The sequence below is a fragment of the Notamacropus eugenii genome, chromosome 5 (assembly GCF_028372415.1).
Source record: "Notamacropus eugenii isolate mMacEug1 chromosome 5, mMacEug1.pri_v2, whole genome shotgun sequence".
Classification (NCBI taxonomy): domain Eukaryota; kingdom Metazoa; phylum Chordata; class Mammalia; order Diprotodontia; family Macropodidae; genus Notamacropus; species Notamacropus eugenii.
Window position 1 is genome coordinate 54,192,381 of NC_092876.1, and position 22,330 is coordinate 54,214,710.

The following is a 22,330-nucleotide window of genomic DNA, read 5'->3' on the forward strand; positions in this document are numbered from 1 at the left end:
TCATGACACTCCATGTCCCATCTCACTGACTGTCCCCCACTCCTGGAATACACTCCCACCTCACCTCTGCCATTCTCTAATTATGCAAACACAGGAAAGTTGCTTCCATTGCTTTGTACCTCAGTTTCCTCATCTTTAAAATGAGGTTGTTGGGCTGGATTGTCTCCATGAGACTCTTTCTAATGCCCAGGGTCTATAACTCCTTCCTTTTTCTTGGATTCCACCCCACATCACTGTCCTCTCTTCATGAGGCATTGAGCAGAGACCCCAGAAAGGGCAGCAGGAGTCTCTGCTTCTGTCTCAGAATTCCAAGCCTTCTAAAAAAAATAGTAGTTTAGGTGGTTTAGCAGATAGAGCACTGGATCTGGAGCCTTCTAATCCTACCTCAGATACTACCTAGTTGTGTGACCCTGGGCAAGTCATTTTCCTTCCCTAGTCTATTTCCTCATCTGTCTATAAAATGAGGGGGTTTTCTGGATGTTGACACCTCCGAAGTCTCTTCCAGCTTTAAGACCATGACCCTTTGCATCTGAGTCTTGGCGGGGTGGCGGGGGGGGGGGGGGCTCCTGATCCCTCTTGGTTTCTCAGGGGATGATGAGGATACTCAGGAATATTTCCCAGCTAAATGCACAGGAGAGAGCACAGACTGAACTGTTCTTTGGACATCAGTCACTGGACTGTGTGACTCTGAGGAGCAGGTAATCACCCTGGCAAATATGCTTGTAATTCTAGCTGGCTAATGAAGCCCATAATTAAAGCAAGTGCTACAGCAAACATGAGACTGGCCTCCCAGAACCTGGTCATGTGGCTCCCTCCCCACTGGGAGGGGCTGGTCTGCCAGGGGAGTACAGATTCCAAGGCCTAAAACCTGTTCTGCCCTAACCTGGGGGAAAAGGAAGCAACAGCAAAGTGAGCCACAGCTGCAGAGAAACCAACCTGGCCAGTCGTAGATCCCTTTCCAAAGAAGAAAGAACGGAACACGCAGCTACTTTTTCTGCTGTGGCAATGTTAAAGCTTGTTCACTGGCCTGGATGAGCGTAGGAGTGGGGAGAGATCCAGACACCAACAGCTGTTTCTTGGATCCGAGTAGAGCATTCTGAGTCTCTAACGGTGTTGCACAACTTTTCTTGAAGTTTCAGTCTTACTGATCTGCAAAATGGGTTCAGCCATATGTTTGAAAACAAAAGGCTTGGCCAGGGAGATTGGTGGAGGGGGTGGGGAAGGGGAGGAATCATAATTATTCTGTGGGGAGTTGTCTCAGCCTCTGGGGATGAAAGGGCCTGGTTGTACATGTATATAAGAACCCTTGCTTCATCATGCTAATTTATTACTGCCATACCACAGGGCTAGAAGGCCAGACCACACTGGGTGTAGTTGGTGCTAATAAATTCTTTTAGATGCCATAGAAGCATCAGTTATTATGAATATTATTTTTATCCAAACCTGTGATTGCATTGGCATAGGGAACTCCCACAAAGAAAATGTCTTCTCCCCAAGCAGTTCAGCCCAGCTCTGCAATTTACAATTTAGAGACTTGCCCCAGGACACTGAGAAGTTAAGGGACTCTGTCCAGGGTCACAGGTGGGATTGAGGCCAACCTCACTTTGGGGTTTGCGTCCTGAGGTCTATGAACTTTTATATTTGGATAACTGTATTTCAAGATAATTGACTTCCTTTGGCATTTCTTGGATGGTATTTTTTCATGCATTTAAAAAACCATGATTAAGGGAAAGAATCCATAGGTTTCCCCAGACACTGCCAAAGGGTCCATGCCCCTCCCTCTCCCCCTTACCCTATGCTGCCTCTCCAATCAATAGGCTTTTATCAAGCACCCACTACAGTCCAGTGATAGACAAAGCATAAAGGAAAAGAAAACAATCCCTGCCCTCTAAGAACTTACATTCTTTCTGAGATGTATCATGTACACCTAGAAGTAGCTAAAATGTGTCAAATTAATACACACTTTGATTATAGCATAAGCTTTATCAAGTCAACAAGCATTTATGAAGTGCCTACTATGTGCCAGGTCCTTTGCTGAGCACTGGAGATACAAAAAGAGGCAAAAGACGGCCCCTGCCCTCAAGAAGCTCCTAATCTAATGGGGAGGCAACATGTAAACAAATATGTGCTGAACAAATTCTGTTCAGGAGATAATGAACAGAGGGAAGGCACTGGAATTAAGAGAGATTGGGAAAGACTTCCTGTAAAAGCAGGCATTTCAGCTGGGACTTAAAGGAAGCCAGAGAAGTCGAGAGGCAGACTTTAAGGGGAAACTATTCTAGGCATGCAGCTCAGCCAGAGAAAATGGCTGAGGCGGAGAGACGGAGAGTCTGGTTCACCAAAGGGGCCAGGAGGCCAGTGTCACTCAAGAGACCATGTGGCAGGAAATAAGATGCAAGACTAGAAAGTTAGGATGGGGCTACGTTAGGAAAGGCTTTGAATGCCAGGCAGAGGTTTCTGTATTTGCTCCTGTACATGTAAATGACTATGTATAAATAAGATGTGAAATGGAAATAATTTCAGAGAGAAGGCATTAGTATTAAGGGGAACTAGGAGACACTTCTTGTAGAAGGTGAGATTTTATAAGTCATAATAAAATTATTACTGTAGCACTATTAGTTGTTCAATCATATCTGACTCTTTCTATCTCATTTAGGGTTTTCTTGACAGAGATACTAAAGTGGTCTACCATTTCCTTCTTCAGCTCATTTTACAAATGAGGAAACTGAGGTAGACAGGATTATTATCCTTGGGTAAATAAGGGCCTGGGGACAGAGATTCATCCCTGTCTAGCATGGTTTAGCAGAAAGTAGCCTTGGATATAGGGTCAGAGATCCTGGATTTTAACTCCAGGTCTGCCATTTGGGGAACATCACTTAAATATTCAGAGCCTCCATTCCCCCATCTATAAAATAATCGGTTACAGCTTTAGAGAGTACTGAGTAGAATGCCAATAAGTCCTTAGTTCACACTTCGGAAATGAATGTATGAACCCAGTCTGCTGATAGTAAGAAGGTTTTTCTTCATCTCTCTCTCCTCCCCCTCTCCATCTCCTTCTGAGATTACCTACCATTAACACTGGACAGATCTTGTATGTGTGTGTGTGTGTATGTGTGTGTGTGTGTGTGTGTGTGTGTGTGTGTGTGACAGGATAGGATCTGAACCTATCTCCTATGACTCTGGGGGCAGCTGGGTGGCACAGTATACAAAGTGCCAGGCATTAGGAAGACATGAGTTCAAATCAAAGACTTGAGTTCCTTGGCCACTTACTAGCTGTGTGACCCTGGGCAAGTCACTTTAACCCTGTTTGCCTCAGTTTCCTCATCTGTCAAATGAGTTGGAGAAGGAAATGGCAAATCAATCCAGTATCTTTACCAAGAAAGTACCAAATGAGGTCACAGAGAGTCGGACATGACTGAAACACCTGAACAACCATCTGTGGTTCTAGAATTACTATCTCTCCTGGACTATACTATCTCACAAAGGGATGTCTCCATAGTCAAAGAAGATGAAATCTGCTCCCTTATCATGCTGCTCTTCCTTCATCTCCTCCCCTACCATAATCTGACCTATTATCAGTTTATAGGAAAGGGTGGGAGCCAGACTTGAGCCAGCTAGACTAGGTGCAGGCTGTGGATGCTGAGATCTATGAGGAGGAAGGAATGTGGCTCATCACAGCACATGCCAGGGCATGGTGTGTCACAGGGAAGGGTGTGCAGGGAGGAGGCTGGTGGAGTGCCCAGACTACAACATAGCTGGCATTAGTCACCACATGCTCTGGTCTAGACATTCTGGGTTTCACTGGTTAGCACTTCCCAGGAAGCCCCCAGAATAGATAGACAGTCTTTGGTTTCCCTTGAATTTTGCTAAGTTACTTACAGGAAGTGGGTACGGTGGGTCACAAAGCTGCTTGAGTAGCCTAATTTGGCAGGGTCACTCCCCAGAATACCTATCTGGAGACAGAGATCTAAAAGGTAGGTGTGATATCTGGGATGACCACTAGGAGCGATAGAGATCAGCACCTCTCTCTACTAGACAGGCTGAATTCATCTACTTGAAGGAACAGACATTCACTCCTCCATCCCTGTGCCCTACAGTCCAGACACAGAGATATTTATAAAAACTCTCCAGAGGAAAAAAAATCCTTCACTTCAGCATTAACTCCAGCCTTTAAACGCCAAGCAGAATTCTAGGTTGCTCAAAGCACTTGAGAAAACTTTCAAGAAAGGAGTGAAAAGAGACCGATAAATGCATGAAGACAAAAAAAAGACCAGATAGTTAAGGTTTTTAGAGCAGCCAAAAATGATGATAAAGGAAAATATGGACTCTGAAGGCTCATAGGTCTTGGGTTCAAAGTCCGGTTCTGATACTATCTATGTGATCTTAGGGATAGCACTAGACCTGGCTGAGCCCTAGTCTCTTCATCTGTGAGATGGGATGACCCAGCTAGAACAACCCTGAGGTCCTAGCCAGTTCTGAGTCAATGATCCTATTATCCCAATGATTTTCATTTCTATAGTGCTGGCCTCACAACAAAACAATTGTAGAATTGTTTGCACTGTAGCATAACAAGTATCATGAAACCCCGGAAAATAATAACAGTAACTAACATTAATCTAGCATTGAAAAGTTTGGAAACTGTAATATACATATTAACTCATTCGAGCTTACAACCACCCTATGAAGTAGACAATGCTGTTATCACTAACCCATTTTACAGATGATGAAACTGAGGCTTAAAGAAATTGTGTAAGGAGGGTTCAATTTGAAGGAGAGAAGAAGGAATATTTCCAGAAATTACTGTGATTTTAAGAAAATTAATAAGATTTTTAAAAAAAAAGGTGTGACTTGCCCACAATCACCAGGAGGTATCAGATGTGGGATTTGAAACCAATATCAAGTTCGGCATATTATCCACTGTTGTTGTTCAGTCATTTCCAACTCTCTGTGACTCCATTTGGGGTTTTCTTGGCAAAGATACTGGAGTGATTTGCCATTTTCTTCTCCAGTTCATTTTATAGATGAGGAAACTGAGGCAAACAGGATGAAGTGACTTGCCCAGGATCACACAGCTAGTAAAGTGTCTGAGGCTGGATTTGAACTCAGGAAGAGGACTGACTCCAGACGCTGCACTCTAACCACTGTGCCACCTAGTTGCCCTATGTTATCCACTAAAAGTTCCCAAATAGATGTACCAGTAACTGGGGTAGGCAGCTGGCTAGGAAGAACTTGATGTTGTAACATATTGATTCAAGGAAAGGGCCAGGATTCTAGGGTGGAACAAGAGGGGAGATGAACTTTGCAGGCCCTCAGAGAAATCCAAATCCTTGTCAGACCAGCTACATTCACTGGCCCCCGGACAGCATGGAAGGGCATGCAATCCTGTCTGGTGGTTGTAGAGTCCTGGATGGCTCTGCCCAAGCCAATCAGGATCCACTGGCTGGGAAAGCCCTAGAGGCAGCACAGATGGCAGAGACAGGCCAAGGGGATGGTTCCCAGAGTGAAAGGCTGCATCTGGAACACTGTTGGGGAAAAACCCTCTTCTTCCATCTGTCTGTAATCCTCAAAGTTGCACCTGTGTCCCAGAGACCCCTGGTGAGGCCAAAGGGGAAGATGGAGCAAGGCGCCTGCTAGCAGCCTGGGGCTGGGAGAGACAGAGCAGCACCTGCCAAGCGCCTTCAGGGCATCTCCAGAAGTGAGTTTAAGACTTTGGATTTCCAGAGAGATTTGTAGGGATTGACTGTGTGTGTGTGTGTGTGTGTGTGTGTGTGTGTGTGTGTGTGTGTGTGTGTGGGCAGGGTTAGTGGGGGAGATGGCAGTGGGAGGGGGGTACTTGGGGAGGGAGGAGTGGTGGGAAGCAAATGTTTACACCATACTTTAGTCCCCTTCCCAGGAGCAACCCTCCCCTACCCAAAGGTAGGGATCCTGCTTTTCTGTGAAGTCCCTTTAGCTTTAGCCCCTGAAACTCAGAGCTGTATGTTTCAAGGCCCAAAAGAGCCAGCCCCAACACTCTGACCAAAGTATTGTCACAATCAAGGGAGAGAAATGATTGCGTGTTAAGATTCAGAATTGGAAAAGACTCATCAATCCAACCCACACCTGAACAAAAGGCATCTCCAACCGCTCTAAGTGGTCATCCAATCTTGGGGATCCCCCATGGGAAGAGCCCACTAGATCCTAAGTCAGTCCATTTTACTTGGGGATAGTTCTTCCTGCCCTCTATTTGCCCCTCTTTAACTTCTACCCATTGGTTCTAGTTCTGCCCTCAGTGGACAAGCAGCCCCGATAGTGTACCTCGCAGACACAATAACCCTTTTGAAGACAGCAATTGTGCCCCTTCTCCAAGGTGTGCATCACATATCCCTGGTCGCATCAAGCAGCCCCCATGGAGCATAATCTCAGGGCCCATCATTCTCTTAGCAGCCATCTTCTGGGGCTTTCCAGATTCTCAATGACCATCCTAGAATGTGGTCCCCAGTCCTGAACAAACGATCCTAGATGTGATCTGGCCAAGGCTGCAGGATTATCTCCAAGACTGTCCTGGTCACAATTCTCTTACAGACACCCAAATTCACCTCAGGTGCTTTGGCTACCATGCCACACCACTGATTCAGACTTTTTCTCAGATGAACTACTATCTAGCTGTGATTCTCCCATCTTGTGAAATGTAAAAGATGGTACCCTTGGTATCATGGAAGAAAAAAAACCCACTGGATGTATAGTCTGAGGACTTGGGAGTTCAAATCCTACATTTCCCAACACCTCTGACTTGGAACAAGTCACTTGACTGTCTGGGCCTCAGTTTCTTCATCTGTAAAATGGATCAGATGACTTCCAATATACCTTCTAGCTCTGAATTTTCAATCAACTCTCATGTTGACTTTTTGTGCCCAAGTATAAAACTTTACATTTTTCATATTCATGAAACTGATTTTTGAACTCAAGTATAAGACTTTTTTAAAAAAAAATTATCACTGTTCAATTTCACCTTATTCAGTTCAGCCTTACGGTGCTAGTCTGCCTGAATCTTTTTGAATTCTGATTCTCTCCTCTGATGTTTCAGCTATGGTTATCAGCTCCCAGTCACCTGCAAATCTGATTGGTTCTAGTGACAACTGTGTCTGCTATCCAGACTGTGTAGCAAAGCATGGAGTGGTTTCTCCCTAGAAGTTGGCCTGCTAGAGGACGAATTGTTGGATCACTGTTGAGCATGAAGCAGGTCATTGTTATCTACAAATTAAAATACCCGAAGAGCCATGTTGGAGAGAAGGGGGATGGGGTATGTCCCCATAAAATATTTGCTGGTTTGATTATGGGTTTTTTTCTTCTTCTAAACTAAACATGCTTTATTGTCGATTTTACAAAGCAAATTTTCTAGTCTAGGTTATAGTAAGCTGATCATGTTATGTAAATCTCAGTGAAATAGGGGAATGTCATGAATGGCTTTGAGCACTTGAACCACCCCCTCACTGGGGCCAGTCTCCTTTTGTGTTTTCTTTTGAGATCCCATGTCACTGCAGGGTCAGAGAGACAAGGGACAGCGTCTGACCTCAGCTCATGACCCCGATGAGCAGGGACCTCTGATTCCACATCTGTGTGCCCATGTTTCCTCTTCTTTAATGTGGAGTCAGTCAGCTCCTGCCTCTTTCCCAAAGAAATCCTCAGATTTTCTGTGACTCGAAGGCACATTAGGAATTATCTAGGTCAAGTGTCTCATTTTGCAAAGAGATAAGGAGACTGAGGCCAGAGAGAGGGAGCAGCTTGTTCAAGGTCAAAGAGCAGGGGGATATAGCAGAACTGGGATCTTGAACCCAGGTGTTGAGCCCTCAGGGAAACTTCCCAGGCTCAGCTGCTTCCTGGCCTTGCAGTATCAAGAACCGTGCAGCAAGGATCCTTGGTCCATTACCTGCAGCTCTTTGTAAACATTACTACTGAGCAATTCCCCCACCTCCACCCCTCACCCAAAAAAACACACACATTTTTGGGGGAGGCTAGGAACAAACATTTATCAGGGACCTACTATGTGCCAAGGACTATGCTAAAAACTTTACAGATATAGCCTCACTTGGTCCTCACAATAGCTCTAGGAGGTAGGTACTATTATCCTCATTTCACAGACGAGGAAACTGAGGTAATCAGGGTAAAGTGACTTGCCCAGGGTCACACAGCTAGTAAGTGTTTGAAGCTAGATTTGAACTCAGATCTTCCTAACTCCAGACCTAGTGCTCTGCCCATTTCCCCATCCAGATTCCTCAGGAGACAATGGGTTTCCTCTCATAAGGAATCCTCAAGCAAAGGCTAAATGACCAGTTGTCATAGAGATTTACAGAGGACATTCTTCCTCTGGTTTGGGTTGAACTATTTGACCTCTGAGTTCCTTTCCAGCCCAAGGCACTTTCAGTGAAGAAACTCCCCCACCAACATTGCAAAGTACCTGTCCTACCTGGAGGGAAAGAGGGAATGAGCATGTTTATGTTGCCTACTACAGGCACTTTTTGAGATTAGATAATCTCAATGCCCTTGGCAGTGAGAGGTTAAGGGTCACTTGTCCAGTATGTGTGAGGGTGGGACTTGAACCCAAGATTTTCTGACTCCAGGGCCAGCTCCCTATCCACTACACCATATAGTCTCTTTTCCTGGGTGATGGAAACCGTAACACTGTATAAATATGAGCTCTGAATATAAATCCTAATATTTGGGACCAGAATTGGCCTTAAAGACCATCTTTTCCAATCTTCTCTTTGTATAGTTGAAGACACTGAGGCTGTGTTTTACTTGAGGTCATGCAGATACCAGGTGGGATTTGAACTCAGGTTTTCTGTCTCTAAATTCAGTGCTCTTCCCCAGGACTGGGCCATCCTTGTCAGCAAGGACCGTCTTTCAAGTTGTTTCAAGGCAAACTTTGGCTGAAAACCAGTCTTCTATTCCATTGAGGGCCTCCTGTTGTAGCCCAGCATTAACATCCTGCAGTGAAGGTCTCTGGTCTCCCCTTAATGAGAAACACACTCCTCCCACCCCTAGCCAACCCCTAGCAAATGGTTTCTAGAATAGAGAGGAGATGTCAAAACCCGGGAACAGGGGGAGAAGTGTGGATGTCTGAACATTCTGAGGTCGTACGGAGGCAAGTGGATGGATGATGAGCCCTGAGAGAGAAGTCAAACTCCAGCACTGCCAATGGCTGCCTCTGTGACCTTGGACAAGGTGCAGCCCATACCTTGGCTTCAATCTCCCTTCTGTAAAGGGAGGGATTGGACTAAGGGATCTCTGAGGTTCTGTTCAGCTCCAAACCTATGAACCCCAACTCAACTTCTTTCATACCTGGTATGATCTTGGACAAGTCACTTCTTTGTGCCACTGTTTCCTCTTCTATAGAAGGAGGAGGTTCAACTAGCTGGTCTTTGATCTGTGATCTGGCAACCTCTACTTCAGTCATTTTCAGTCATGTGTCTGACTCTTCCTGACTCCACTGGGGGTTTTCTTGGCAAAGATACTAGAGTAGTTTGCCATTTCCTTCTCCAGCTCATTGTATAGAATTGGAAAATAAGGTAACTTGGGTGAAGTGACTTGCCCAGGGTCACACAGCTAATAAATATCTGAGACTGAATTTGAGCTCCAGAAGATGAATCTTCTTGACTCCAGGCCCAATGCTCTATCCACTGGGCTACCTAGCTGCCCCTATGACCTCAAATTCTAAGTTCTGGGATGTAAAGAACTCACACACACTGGGAGAAGCTCACACCACCGTGATCAGACCATGCTGGATGTGCATCATAGCCAAGCTCCCTGGGCCAGCTGGAGAATGTAGGGGGCATGTGGAATGTGTGCAACTGTTTCCAGAATGCCAGGGATAGAGGAGACTGAAGATCATTCTGAAGTCCTTGAAAGCTCGAGTTTATTGAACAGTATTGGGAGAGGCTGCAGGCTGAACTCAGGGTCACAGGACCTGATTTCTAGTCCTGACTCAGTCATTACCTGTGTGACTTTGGACAAGTCACTTAATTACTCTGTGCCTCAGTTTTCCCATCTATTGAAGGAGATTGAATTTGATGGCCTGTGATTCACCTCATTGGCTCTAGCTCCACAATCCTATTATTTCTGTCTTCTGTTCAATTTAACCTGCTTTCTGGACGCAGGAAGAGAAATTGGGTTGTGGTAGAGTGGGGCTGATGAATTTAGTCTTACCTATAGCCTTCTCACATCAAAATGCAAGTCCTTGACAATCCCAACTGTCTTACTTATATTTGTATCCCTGGCACTTAAAACAGTGGTTGGCACACAGAAAGCACTTAATACATGCTTTACTTATCTGTCTCTTTCACCCTTCTGTATGGATTTTAGGATCATGGCTCTTGAGCATAAAGGGACTTCTGAAGGCATCTAGTATAATCCCCAAGGTCACCCAGGTAAAAAGTGTCAGACGTTGGATTCAAGTCCAGTCCTCTGACACCAGAACCACAACTCTTCTCACAGGCCAAGTTCCTTCCCCTAAGAGAATCACAGAACCTTAGAGTCAAAAGGGAAATCCAAGGGCAAGAGGCTCTTCAACAGTGTTGGCAAGGTGGGCCTCCTCCATTGGAAGGGAAGCAGCCCTCCTGGAAAAGGCCCAGAGAGAATCCATGATTGATTGGCATTTGCACAGCAAGTTAGTGGCAGAGCTGGGCCCAGGACCCAGTTCTCTTGACTTCCCGTTGAAAGTTCTTGGTTGGTGGGTGTTTAAACTGATTTCCCCAGAAGCTGGAATCCTGCCTGGCCTTCTGGGGACAGACATGTTTATCCACCCATCATTAGAAGGTGCTAAGACATTGGGAGCAACTGGGCCATCTCAGGCCCTGCTCCCATCAGAGAAACATGGAAACATGTCCTATCCTGTCTGATCTGTCCCTTTGGACCTCTTCCACTTGAGCTGGTGTCAGGTAGGGAGGATGACCTTTGGGCATTAGCTAGGAGGCTAAGGAGGGAAAGCTGGGAAACTGGGATTGATGGTATGCAGTGAGGATTCCAGTGATGAGGCAGAACTCCTCCCTCTCCAAAGGAAAATTACTTGGGCGGGGCTTTAAACCCTGAGAGGAAAGCTCCTATAGAGTCTCGAAGAGTAACTTCCCTCTGGGCCCTGTATTGTAGAGATGGCCAGGTCCCCACCTAAGGCTTTGGATGTGGGGCAGGGGCTCATTCTGGGACCTTTGCTGAGGGGAAGTAGGGGCAGGTCTGCAGGGCAGAGGGGAAGATGGGACCCACAGGCAGAGGACTGTTTGAGCTTTGTTCATGCCAAGGAATCCAGGCAGGTTTTGGCCCTCAGCCTGGCTGGGCTTTTGATCATGAGTTGACAATGGAGGGAAATCTGATCTGCCTCATGGGGGTGCTGGGAGAGATAAGTCTGGCAAAGGCGAGGCCTCCTGGGATGGGGGGCAGGCCCACACCTGCCAAGTCATATTGGGAGTACCCGGGTAGACACAGGGAAACCCCATCTGAGAGGCCAAATCTCTGAGCTATCCAATGTCCTGCTCTCCCAGCTCGGGGAATGTGGGTCTCTGGCTGGAGGGTACAGGGAGAAAGGCTAGGGCCTGACCCTACCCAGGTTCCCACCATACCCCAATGCCACAGGTGTTCCCTTCTAGGTGTGCCAGCCTGTACATATATGCCTACCAGCTCACTTGGGGTCCCAAGCGTGAAGAGGTAGATCTCAGGAACAGGAGTATTTGGGGAAAGCCTCTAGGATTTCACCAGACTCATGGAGAGGATAGTCCTCAGGGCTTTCAGTAGGGATAGGAGCAGGCAGCAGAAAGAGATGAGAGAAGAATTAACTACTATTCCCATTTCTTTCCTTGAAATCATCTTGTAAAGTACACAGTGCAATTGCAAGCAGAGTTATTCTCCCTTTTTGACAATCAACAGACCTATGATGGCATTAGTGTAAAGAGGAAATCAAGGAAATGCCTCATGCTCATCAGCATTTGCTCAGCAACTTAGGGACCTAGACAGCCACCTGGGACACTTAAGTGACTTGCTTGGGTCCCATAGCCTTAAGCCTTAAGGTCACAGAACCACAGCTTTTAGAGCTAGGAAACTCCACAGAAACAATAGGCCAAGGGTGGGGAACCTGTGGAACAAATCCCCTTAATAAAAGGATTTGTTCTGTGAAGTTTGGATTCAAAGGGCTGCATTTGAGGACCCAGAGGGTCACATGTGGCCTCGAGCCTGCATGTTCCCCACCCCTATCCATTGTACAGATGAGGAAAATTGAGACCTCAGAGGTTAAGTATCTCACCCAAGATGGCAGAGGACTTGAAAACAAGTCTTTTGGGCTCAGAGGCCAGCTCTATTCATTATATTATTCATTATACCACACTCCCTTTAAAAAAAAAGTATGGATTCCAGTGATGAGACAGAACTCCTTCCTCTTTTACATCACCAGTATATTGACTATCTTTTGCAGATACAGAAACTGATTCTCAGGAAGGTGATTTGCTTTATACATGGGGACTTGGTCAGTCTTAAGTTTCAAGGGCAGTATGGTCCACAAGGACATAGGTCTGGATTTATGGTCAGGAAGACCTAATATCAAACCCTGCCCCAGACACTTACTTAACTGTGTGACCTTAGATAAGTCACTTTATCTGACCCTCAGTTTCCTCATCTAGAAAATGGGGATCAATAGCACCTATCTTACAGGTTTGTTGTAAAATGTTTTACAGACTTCAAAGCAGTATAGCATCATATGGAGAGAGAGCTGGAAAAGATCTCAGAAGCCATCTAGTGTAACCTCTTCAGAGTATATACATGTCAACTTTATTATTCTAAGACTTAGCCCTGGCAGAATATTACCTTCTAAAGCTTCTGTCTACTTATCTGTTAAAGTCCCCTGATGGTGTAGTCCAACCCTTTCATTTTACAGAAGAGAGAACAGAAGCCATAGAAGCAGCAGTGACTTGCCCAGGGGCACACACACAGGTTGTTAGGTAACATGAGTTTCTAACCCAAATCCAGCTATTTCTCCTGAGTGACTCAGTATTTATAGACCTCAGAGTCAGTGCCTTAGTGTGACATCCTTGAAGAACCTTCATTCTTGTTTACTGGATAAATGCAGAGAGACTGATCGAGGATGCCTAGTTTCTGAGAGACTAGAGAGGAAAAGCTTGTCTTTTAGTTTTCTCATCTGTAAAATGGGGGTGGGAGAGGTTGCATTAGATGATCCATCTCTAAGGTCCCTTTAGGAGTTTTGGCTTTGAGATCAGAGGACCTGGGTTTATATCCCATCTCAGACTCTTACTAGTTATGTGACCCTGGGAAAGTCATTTTACTCTTCTATGTCTCAGTTTCCTCGTCTGTAAAATGAGAGGGTTGGAGCAGATGACCTCTGTGGTCCTTCCAAATCTGTCTGATTCCTATGAAATCCCAGCTTTGCCTCCTACTCCTTGGGTGACCCAGGGCAAGTCACTGAAATTCTATGGGTCTTGGTTTCCTCATCTGTAAAATCAGGGGACTGGACTACGGTGTCTTCCCGCTCTCTCTCCTGGCTCGGGTCCCATGAGACTGTGCTCTCCCGAGGCGTCCTCCGAGGGCAGCTCCCTCGCAGCGGGTCTGGGAGCTGGGTAATTCACTCCAGTGGGTGGGATCGGAGGGGAGGAGCCGGCAGGGGGATGGGCTGGGGGAGGGGCCACCGAAGAGCCTTCTGCCATCCCGGAAGGAGGAGGAGGAGGAGGAGGAGGAGGAGAAGCTAGATTCCTTCTCACGTGAGAAGCCGCCGATGCCCAGAGCACCCCGTCCTGCTCACTGCAGAGCCTCGGCTCACCAAGTGACCTATTTCCGAGAGCCCGCTTGGACCCGACTCGCTGCCTCCCTGCATCCAGGGCTCCGCGGAAGGTGCGGGGCGCCGGGCGCGATGAAGTGGGACCCCTAACCCGGGGGAGATCCCGGAGCCTCCGAGGCGGCTCCAAGTTGCCGGCCTCCCAACTTGGGCTCTCTCCGTCTGTCTGGAGCCGGGGCCGACCGACGAGCTCCCGCTCCCTCTCTGCTCTCTCTGTGCCCGGCCCGGCTATGAAGTGAGGGCCCGCGCCCGGCCCCTGGCGGTGCCCCCGGCCCCCCTTACCATCATGAGAGCGGCGGACTCCGCCACCTGGGAGAGGGTCAAATTCCTCACGGGCCAGGTAGAAGCGTGCACTTCCTGCGGGGCCGGGGAGGAGCCCGCGGGGGAGCGAGGCCGGGGAGCCAGCCCGTGGGGGCGGGGGCCGGAGCCCGAACCCCATCGGGCGCCCCAGCCCTGGCCCCAGCCCCTCGGAGCGCAGCCAACGGCGCCCACCATGAAAGCCGACGGGGACGAGACGAAGCCGGGTAGGTGGCGGCCCCGACGGCCGATCGCCCCGGGGGACCCTTCGGGGGGCTGGGGAAGGGGAGCCATTTGGGCTGGGGGGACTGGAATCCGTGGCCCCGGCCGGCTTCGGGGTGAGGCGGGCGGGAGCAGAAGCAGGGCTTCCGGGCCCTGGCCATTGTCGAGTCTGCCGATCTGCCCCGGCTTGCGCTCCTGGGCACCGATGGAGACAATGCCGCCCGCCAGGCCGGCCGGCCCTGGGACTGAGCTGTGGACCGCCCCTCCCCCCGACGGAGCAGATGTTTGCGGGGAGTTAGCGAGCAAAAGTTCTCGCGGCCCCGAACTTGTTGGCGTTGGCCCGGGGAGCCAGGCGGTCGGCGCGGTGCCCTTCTGGTGGGGAGCGGGAGGCGGCGCCGCGGTGTTTACATTCCTGGGCTCGCAGCTCAGGCGACTGGCCCTGGCGCGGGTCTGGGGAGGCGGGCTCAGCGATCCCTGCCCAGGTGCGGGGTGATCCTCCACTAGTGCGTCCGGCAGGTCTCAGGCGAGAGGGTGCAGACAGCCGGAAGGCCAAGGACAGAGGCCATCGGATCATCGCCTTAAGGCAGGAAAGGACCTTAGAGGTCAAGGAGAAAAGAGCCGTAGCTCTCGAGCTCAACTCCAGTCTTTCTTACCTTGGTGACCTCTCTGAACCTCGGCTTGCTTATTTGTAAAATGGACTAGATGACCTCTAAGGCCTTGTCCCCGGTTCCAAATCTATCAGCTCCTCTTATTGAACAGATGGGGAAACTGAGACCCAGACAAAGCTACGTAGGTAAGAAGTGATAGAACCAGGTCCTCCAACCCCCATGCTTAGAGCAAATAATAGAATTTCGATCTGCAAGGGGCCTTACCAACCAACTAGGCCAGCCCCCTCCTTTTCTAGAAGAAAATGCTAGGCGGAGGACATCAGTTGTCCAAGTTAGTCGTAGAGATGGAATTGAAATCCAGCTTCTCAGACTGTAGATTCTGGGTGAGAAACTTTGTCTTGTGGGTGGATTTCAACTTTACTGAACCCAGCTGGATGGGATGTGTTGAAAAGGCAGCTGGACCAGGAGGGGAGTTAAGATTACAATAAATTCCAGCATCTACTTTTAGTGAATCCATAAATGATTCAAAAGAACTCATTGTCATCTGCAAGTAGATATCAGTGGTGCCTCTTTATCTAAAATGCAGAAATGGGTGCAACTCCTTGGAGATCAAGGAACACAGGAAAAGAAATTTCAGTGGAGGAGAAACATATGTGCTACTCTAATTGTAGAATTTTTGCTAATGTGAAACATTTGCCAAAAGAACCAAAGACACATTTTAGCTTTTAAAACGATCTCAGTTGAACATGCTTGGACCATGCAATTACATGGTCAGTTTCCTTCCTATCTCTGCCTTTGGGTCTGATGTGATAACTTCTCCAGGACTATTCATGCCTGATGGTTGTATGATTTTATATGTAGGAAGCAGTTTAGGCATAGGTCAAGGGAATCTCCGGGGTCCGTTTATAGAAGAATGCAGAATGCCAGAGTTGGGAAGGAGTTTAGGACAGAGAATGCCCTAACTGGCAGGGACCTTAGATCATAGACTATCAGAACTGATAAGTTCCTTAGATCATAGAATGTCAGATCTGGGAGGACTCTATGAACACAGCATGTCAGAACTGGGATCTTAAATCTGAAATCAGAATGTCAGAAACTAGTGGGATCTTGGCACATAGAATGGGAGAGATGGGAGAGGGAACTAGAGAATATCAGACCTGGCAGGGTGGGGATCATGCCTTAGAAACTAGTTCAACCCACTCCTTTGACAGATGGTAAAACTGACCCTAGAGAGGTCGTTACTTGCCCAAGGTTAAATAGGGAGACCCTGGCACAGCTGGGATCTGACTCCAGTTGCTTTGACCCCTATGACCAGTATTTTTTTTTTCACCCTAAAGCATAATCCATGTTTGAAGCTTTGCCTGGTATTTCCAGTGGTGAAAGATTTCCTGGCATTACCAGGGCTTTTAATTCTTTCCTTTCAAGTGAGGGAAGTTAGTTTGGAAGGCCTCAAGCCCTAACCTGTCTAGGCTGCTTTGCTCTCCAGGGATACAGGCCCTAAGACGGTTCTTCCAACTGCAGAGACTAGTCCTATCTGCCCACAGCCAGGCCAGGATTGGTCGCCACATTGTTCTGTTTCTAGGAGCAACTGAAATGCTGGAACACTATTGGCGATTCTGGTGAACCCTGAATGGGCCAGTTCCTATGGAAAGGCTGGCTCAGGAATGGACTTTCCCAGAAGATAGTCACTTTTGTGCCCTGGAGAAACCTCACAGGAAACTTGCAGTGTTTGGATTTTTGGGGAGGCAGAGGGCAGCAGTGGCCTGGCCTCTTTCAAACGAGCCCATCCTCCTATAATTTTGTCTCTCCCTCCCTCCCTGGATCTGGCAGGGAATTGTGATCCCTGTACAAACATGGAATGCTGCAGTAACCTAGGACTCTAGGCACATCTGCTGGAGGAGTTATTTATGCTGTGTGCGTGTGTGTGTGTGTGTGTGTATGTATGTGTGATGTACACAAGAAAGGCACCTGAACCTGGTCCAAACCGGTCAAAATCTTTCCCTGCTCCAAGCAGACAGCAACACAAAGGGATAGAAATGTCAGCTTCCATACCATTCCATTTTAGAAAGAAAGAGGATATGAGATCTCTCTCCTGACTTAAGAAAAGTACATTATTCAGACCTTTAAAAAATTGTTTATATCGCATATCTTAATACATGCTATATGTCTTTATATCTCCTCTCCCCCCCCCCCCCATTCCTCCTAGAGAGCAGAACTTTATGCAAAGAATTTAAAGGAGAGAAAAAGGAGGAAGAGGGAGAAATCAGCAAAACCTGTCAATACATGGGAAAAAACATCTGATGTTATATATATAACCACATCTATGGTCCCCCATCCTCCCAGAGAAAGGGCTGTACCCCATTCTCAACAAAGCTTTACTATACTACCCAGAGTATGTAGGATAATGGAAAGACCAGATTGGAAAGCCTTGGGTTTAAATCCTGCTTCCTGAATTTGCTACCAGTATGGTGTCTTGGGCAGATCTTTTTAACTGTTCTATGCCTTGGTTCCCCCATGCATAAAATAGAGATGAGATGATATCCATCTCACCTGAATCTCACTGCAGTGTAACAAGAGTGCTTTGTAAACTTTGAAATGCTACAGAAATGGGAGGTATTATTATGCAACCATGGGCAAGTTTATGCCACTTCAGGTACCTCAGTTTCCCCCATCTTTCCTGCTGTGAAGTGGAAACAGTCCTTTTGAAAAGGATCCTTTTCAGTATCCTACTATGTGCCAGGCACTGTGCAGAGAAGGAAACTGAGAATTTTGACTTCTGACTTTGTGTGACCTTGGGCAAGTCACTTCAATAAATCTTTTTTTGGGGGGAAGGACTGTGTTTTAACTGCTGGGGACATAGGAGTTGTTTGTGATCAGAGAGAATTTTGGAGCTCAGGTTCAAGGAGGGCTAACAATTGGGATAATGATTAAAAAGAAGAGGTCCTGATTATGCCTGGCTCTGTGTGGGGGTCATGTGTGTATATGTGGGGGAGTAAAGGTGCAGATCCTAGGAGTAGTGGAAGTTAATTACCTAGCCAGCCTGGTGGTTGAGGGAACATTGACACAAACATGGATGTCCCCAAGGTGGAGGTTATCTGGTTAGGAAGTTAGGGCCAGGTGATGGGTTCGCCTCTCTGAGCCTCCGTCTCTAAACTTCTTGATGACCTGCATCCTTTTGTGGTGATGAATATAGTAACATATCTGTACACCCTCAGAGTTCTGTCATTAAATACCCTGTAAATCGAAGGTGCTATTATGTAAATACTCATGTAGAATGTAGCCAGGCAGGGATGTGTGCTTCTCTTGTATATAAGTAGATGCCACTGGTGTATTTGTAACAACAAGATCTTAATGACACAGTCCATTCTTAGGACACCTATCTTCAAGGCAGCCAAGCCAAAGTACCATTAGCCCTCATGACAGATGGTCCTTGGGGGCGGAAAGAGATTGGTTCTTGTAATTAGCACTTTAAATATTGAAACATATTGAAACAACTTTATATCATATCTGTAACTACTGCAAGGAGGCTGTAATGCCTTTACCATGACTTGGACATGCCGTAAATGATAGAAAACACACACACACACACACACACACACACACACACACACACACACACACACACACACACACACACACACACACTTTGTAGCTGTGGGAGTGGGTAAGTGATATGCCCAAGACGCAGAGGCAGGATTAGAATTCAGGCCCTAAGACTCTGAACATAGTGTTCTTTCCCCTAAATCAACACTGCTTTCCCCCCTCAACACATGAGGATCCTAAGCTTCCCCGGTTAAAACCTAAGCTTCATTTCACTTGTCAGGGTAGCTTGGAGATGGGATTCCTACCTGGAATAGGTTGGACCAAATAAATGGCCACTGAGATCCTCTCTAATGAACACAAAAGGGGTGGGAGCAGTTGTGTTTCAGGTTACAGCTGGACAGTCTAAGTGTTGTACTGGCATCCAGAAAATATTAAAAGACCCAGAGGAAAGGCTTCCGGCAAGTTTGGATGGGCAGGGAGTGGGCAGGCTGCAATCTGAACTGGTGAAGGTAGTTCTCCTTTTGATGATATAATCGTAGTGATGACTGACATTTATATAGCTCTATAAAAAACTTATTTTATTATGTGATGTAAGGATTATAAGTGTTATCAGCCCCATTTTCTAGATAGGAAAACTGATTTGAAAGAAGTTCAGTGATTAAGCCCATTAAAATATAACACCAAGACATGTAGCAAAGAGTCAATTTTTTTCTCCAATCAAGTCAACAGTTTAGACTGGATGTGGAGTCCTGAGATCTGCTTATTTTACTACCTTGCCTCCTGACCAAGTCACTTCTGTTTTACCTCCTGTGTTCAGAAACCAAAGAACACCCCTTCCCTTATCCTCACCCCACTTTTTCCTCCCTCCCTTCCCCCACAGTTCCCATGATGGACAGGCACTGAAGCTCTCTTGGCCATAGGGATGATGAGCTATGTGGTTTCTCTGGCTGCTGTTGATATGGCCAGGAGTTTTCCGTGGGGAGATCAACAGAAACTATTTTGGGTGGAAACTGTGACTGAAGTAAACATTCAGCCCAGTGACAAGGAGGCTTTACCCTGGGAGCCCAGCAGATGAAATTCCCAAGAGTTCCTTCCTTGGTTTGAAGAGATGAAAGGAATTCCAAGTTGGGTGATGGGAGCTGGGGAAATGAGGGCAGTTTTGAGATTTGAGGCTGGATGGCTGAGTGGGGAAGGCTGGACAGCTGAGTGGGGAAGGCTGGACTTTCCCACACCTTCCTGGCAGGCACAGCTAAGGTATGTCTTAGGAAGTAGTTTCAGACTGACCGTAGGGGACAATTTGAGAGGGCCCAAATTGGCCTGGGTTGTATGGCTAGGCAAGCTAACACATCTCAGGACAGTAATAATAATAATAATGGCTGAGAGTTATTTAGCATCCCAGCCATGATCTCATTTAATAATGTATGTAATACATACTTCCGGTACAAAGTTGTCAACATTCTGCATTCCAAGCGCCCTCCCAGCCCCGGCGTCCAATTTGCTAAATTACTTTCCTTACTTATCTGTGGAATAAAAGAATCCCCTCAAGAGGAGGGACATTTTAAAAATTTGTCTTTGTATCACTCACTCCCCTCATCTTGTACCTAGTAGGTGCATAATAAATGCTTATTGCATGGGGGGAAGGAGGGGGTAGACTGGGGAGAATCTGATAAACAGTTGGACCTTAGTGATGGACGTGAAGGTGGGGAAATGCTTGTCTCAGATGCTGTAAAGGGGATTTTTGTTCCAGAGTGAACTGGACTGCATGGGTGGGGTTCAGTGAAAGGAGAACCCCAGAACTGGGGTTCAAATCCCACCTCTGAGGCCAACGACCTTGGGCAAACTACTTACTCCTTTGCTAGCTCCTGTTTTCTCACTTGTAAAATGAGAGTAGGACATCAAGGTCGTGCAGTGGAGAGAGCTCTGGGCCTGGAGTCAGGAAGACTTTAAATCTTCCTGAGTTCAAATCCTACCTCAGACTCTTAGTGGCTGTGTGACCCTCGGCAAGTCACTTGACCCTGTTTGCCTCAGTTTCCTCTTCTGTAAATTATGAACTAGAGATGGAAATGGCAAACCAATTCATTATCTTTGCCAAGAAAATCCCAAAGGGGGTCAGGGAGAGTCAGATACCCCTGAAACAACTGAAAAACAACAGTCAAATGAGGGAACTGGTTGAGATGACCTCAGAAGTCCCTTCTGTATCTATGAGCCTATACTCATACACATACACATGTACACACACACACATATATACAAATATACATACACACGTACATCTATACATACATCTACTCTTACATTCTGTATATATCTTGTATGTATATATTCATTTACATATTGTTCCCCCCTTTAGAACATTAAATCCTTGAGGGTTACAATTGTATTTTGCCTTTCGTTGTACCTGTAGCCCTTAGCACACAAGGTTCCTCAAACATAGATAGGTTAGTGGAGAGAGGGCTGGGCTTAAGAGGCAGAAAGATCTGAGTTGGAATCTTGCCTCAAACCCACCTCCTATCTGTGCGATGGAATTGGGCAAGTCTCAGCCTCAGTTTTCTCTTCTATTCACTGGTAATGCCAAAAGTTGCTTCCTCAAGTGTGAGGTGCAAATGAGATAATAGATGGAAAGGGTTTCGAAACATGAAAGCATTGTATAAAAGTTATAACTATTGTTGCTGGTATTATAAGTACTTAATTCTTGTTGGCTGCCTGAGCTTCTGACCCCTCTGAAGGCCCTTCCAACTCTGAGATTCTGAGGTCACGGGAAGGCCCAGCAGCTCAATGAACCTCCCTCATTTGCCCCAGTAGAGCTTGGTAGCTGGTCATTTCCTAATCTTCAGGCAGGTGTAATAGGTATGGAATCTTTAAAGGGAAATTTCCACTGCCATGGTTCCCCTGGAGAAGTCAACTCCCCGGAGACTTTGTCCTGGTGATGCAAAGAAAAATAAACAGAGCCACCACCAAGGCCAAACCAGTTGGTTTTTTAATTTTTTTTTTTAATCTGCTTTTTCTCTTGCACAAATGGGTGCCCTTTTCTTCCTTTTATGCAGTTTAAGTAGTGCCTTATCTCAACGCCTTTAGTAACTTGTCAGTTTTCTATTAGCCCTTCTGAAAAGGCAGTGGGGATGAGATTGCATCTCCAGTTTCTGAGAATTAAGGAGGCTGGGAGAAAACTGCCCATTAGGGCCAGATGAGGGGATGTTACGTACTCAGAACGCTCCCCCGGTCTGGTGGTAGGAAGCTGTGGTGTTTGCAGCCTCCCTGAGGTCTGTAGTGAGTGGAGCCAGCTTTGGAAAAGATAGCAGATGAGCCTTCCCGTTAGCAGGGTGGGAACGGACTGGAATCTGTATTAGTTATGCACAAGGACTAAGGCAGTGTAGTATAATGAACTTGGAAGTAGAGTCTTGGCTCTTCTGCTATACCCCTTTATTTTACAGATAAGGAAACTGAGGCCCAGAGGAGTTAAGTGGTTTGGCTAGGAGCACACAGCTACTAAATATCTCAAGGCAGGTTTTGAACATTGGATATTCCTGACTCCCAAGTCTAGTGCTCTATTTTTGGTGTCTTTTAAGTATCTGGGTGACCTTGGGCAAGTGACTTTTCCCTTCCTGGGCCAGTAGTTTTCTCATCTGTAAAGTGAGGGCTTTGGATCAAAGATCCTTCAGGTCCCTTTTAGCTCTAAAGTCTGTGGTGCTAGGAGATTAGGGGCCAGAATCTTGTCCAAAGACTTCCAGGTCAGAGATGGTTAAGTATCGAGGTTAAGACTCAAACCCAAAGTCCGATGTGCTTTTTACCCTACCACGATTCTTCTCAGTAAAGCTAGGAGCCATAAAGCAACATCTGGCAGTTACAAAAAGGTGAT

At 46.8% G+C, this 22,330-nt stretch overlaps 1 protein-coding gene across 2 annotated transcripts in view; it reads left to right on the top strand.

Moving 5' to 3' along the window:
• The window catches only part of KAZN (kazrin, periplakin interacting protein), a 1,379,110-nt gene that overhangs the window by 1,151,009 nt on the left and 205,771 nt on the right, over positions 1-22,330 (top strand). Inside the window, exon 1 of one of the 2 annotated variants that reach the window (XM_072608937.1) lies at positions 13,668-14,328. The exons of the other annotated variant lie outside the window; for it this stretch is intronic. Coding sequence (XP_072465038.1) covers positions 14,091-14,328 — 238 coding nt within the window. The 5' untranslated portion in view covers positions 13,668-14,090. Of the gene's footprint in view, positions 1-13,667; positions 14,329-22,330 lie in introns of those variants that run through there. 2 annotated transcript variants of the gene reach the window in all.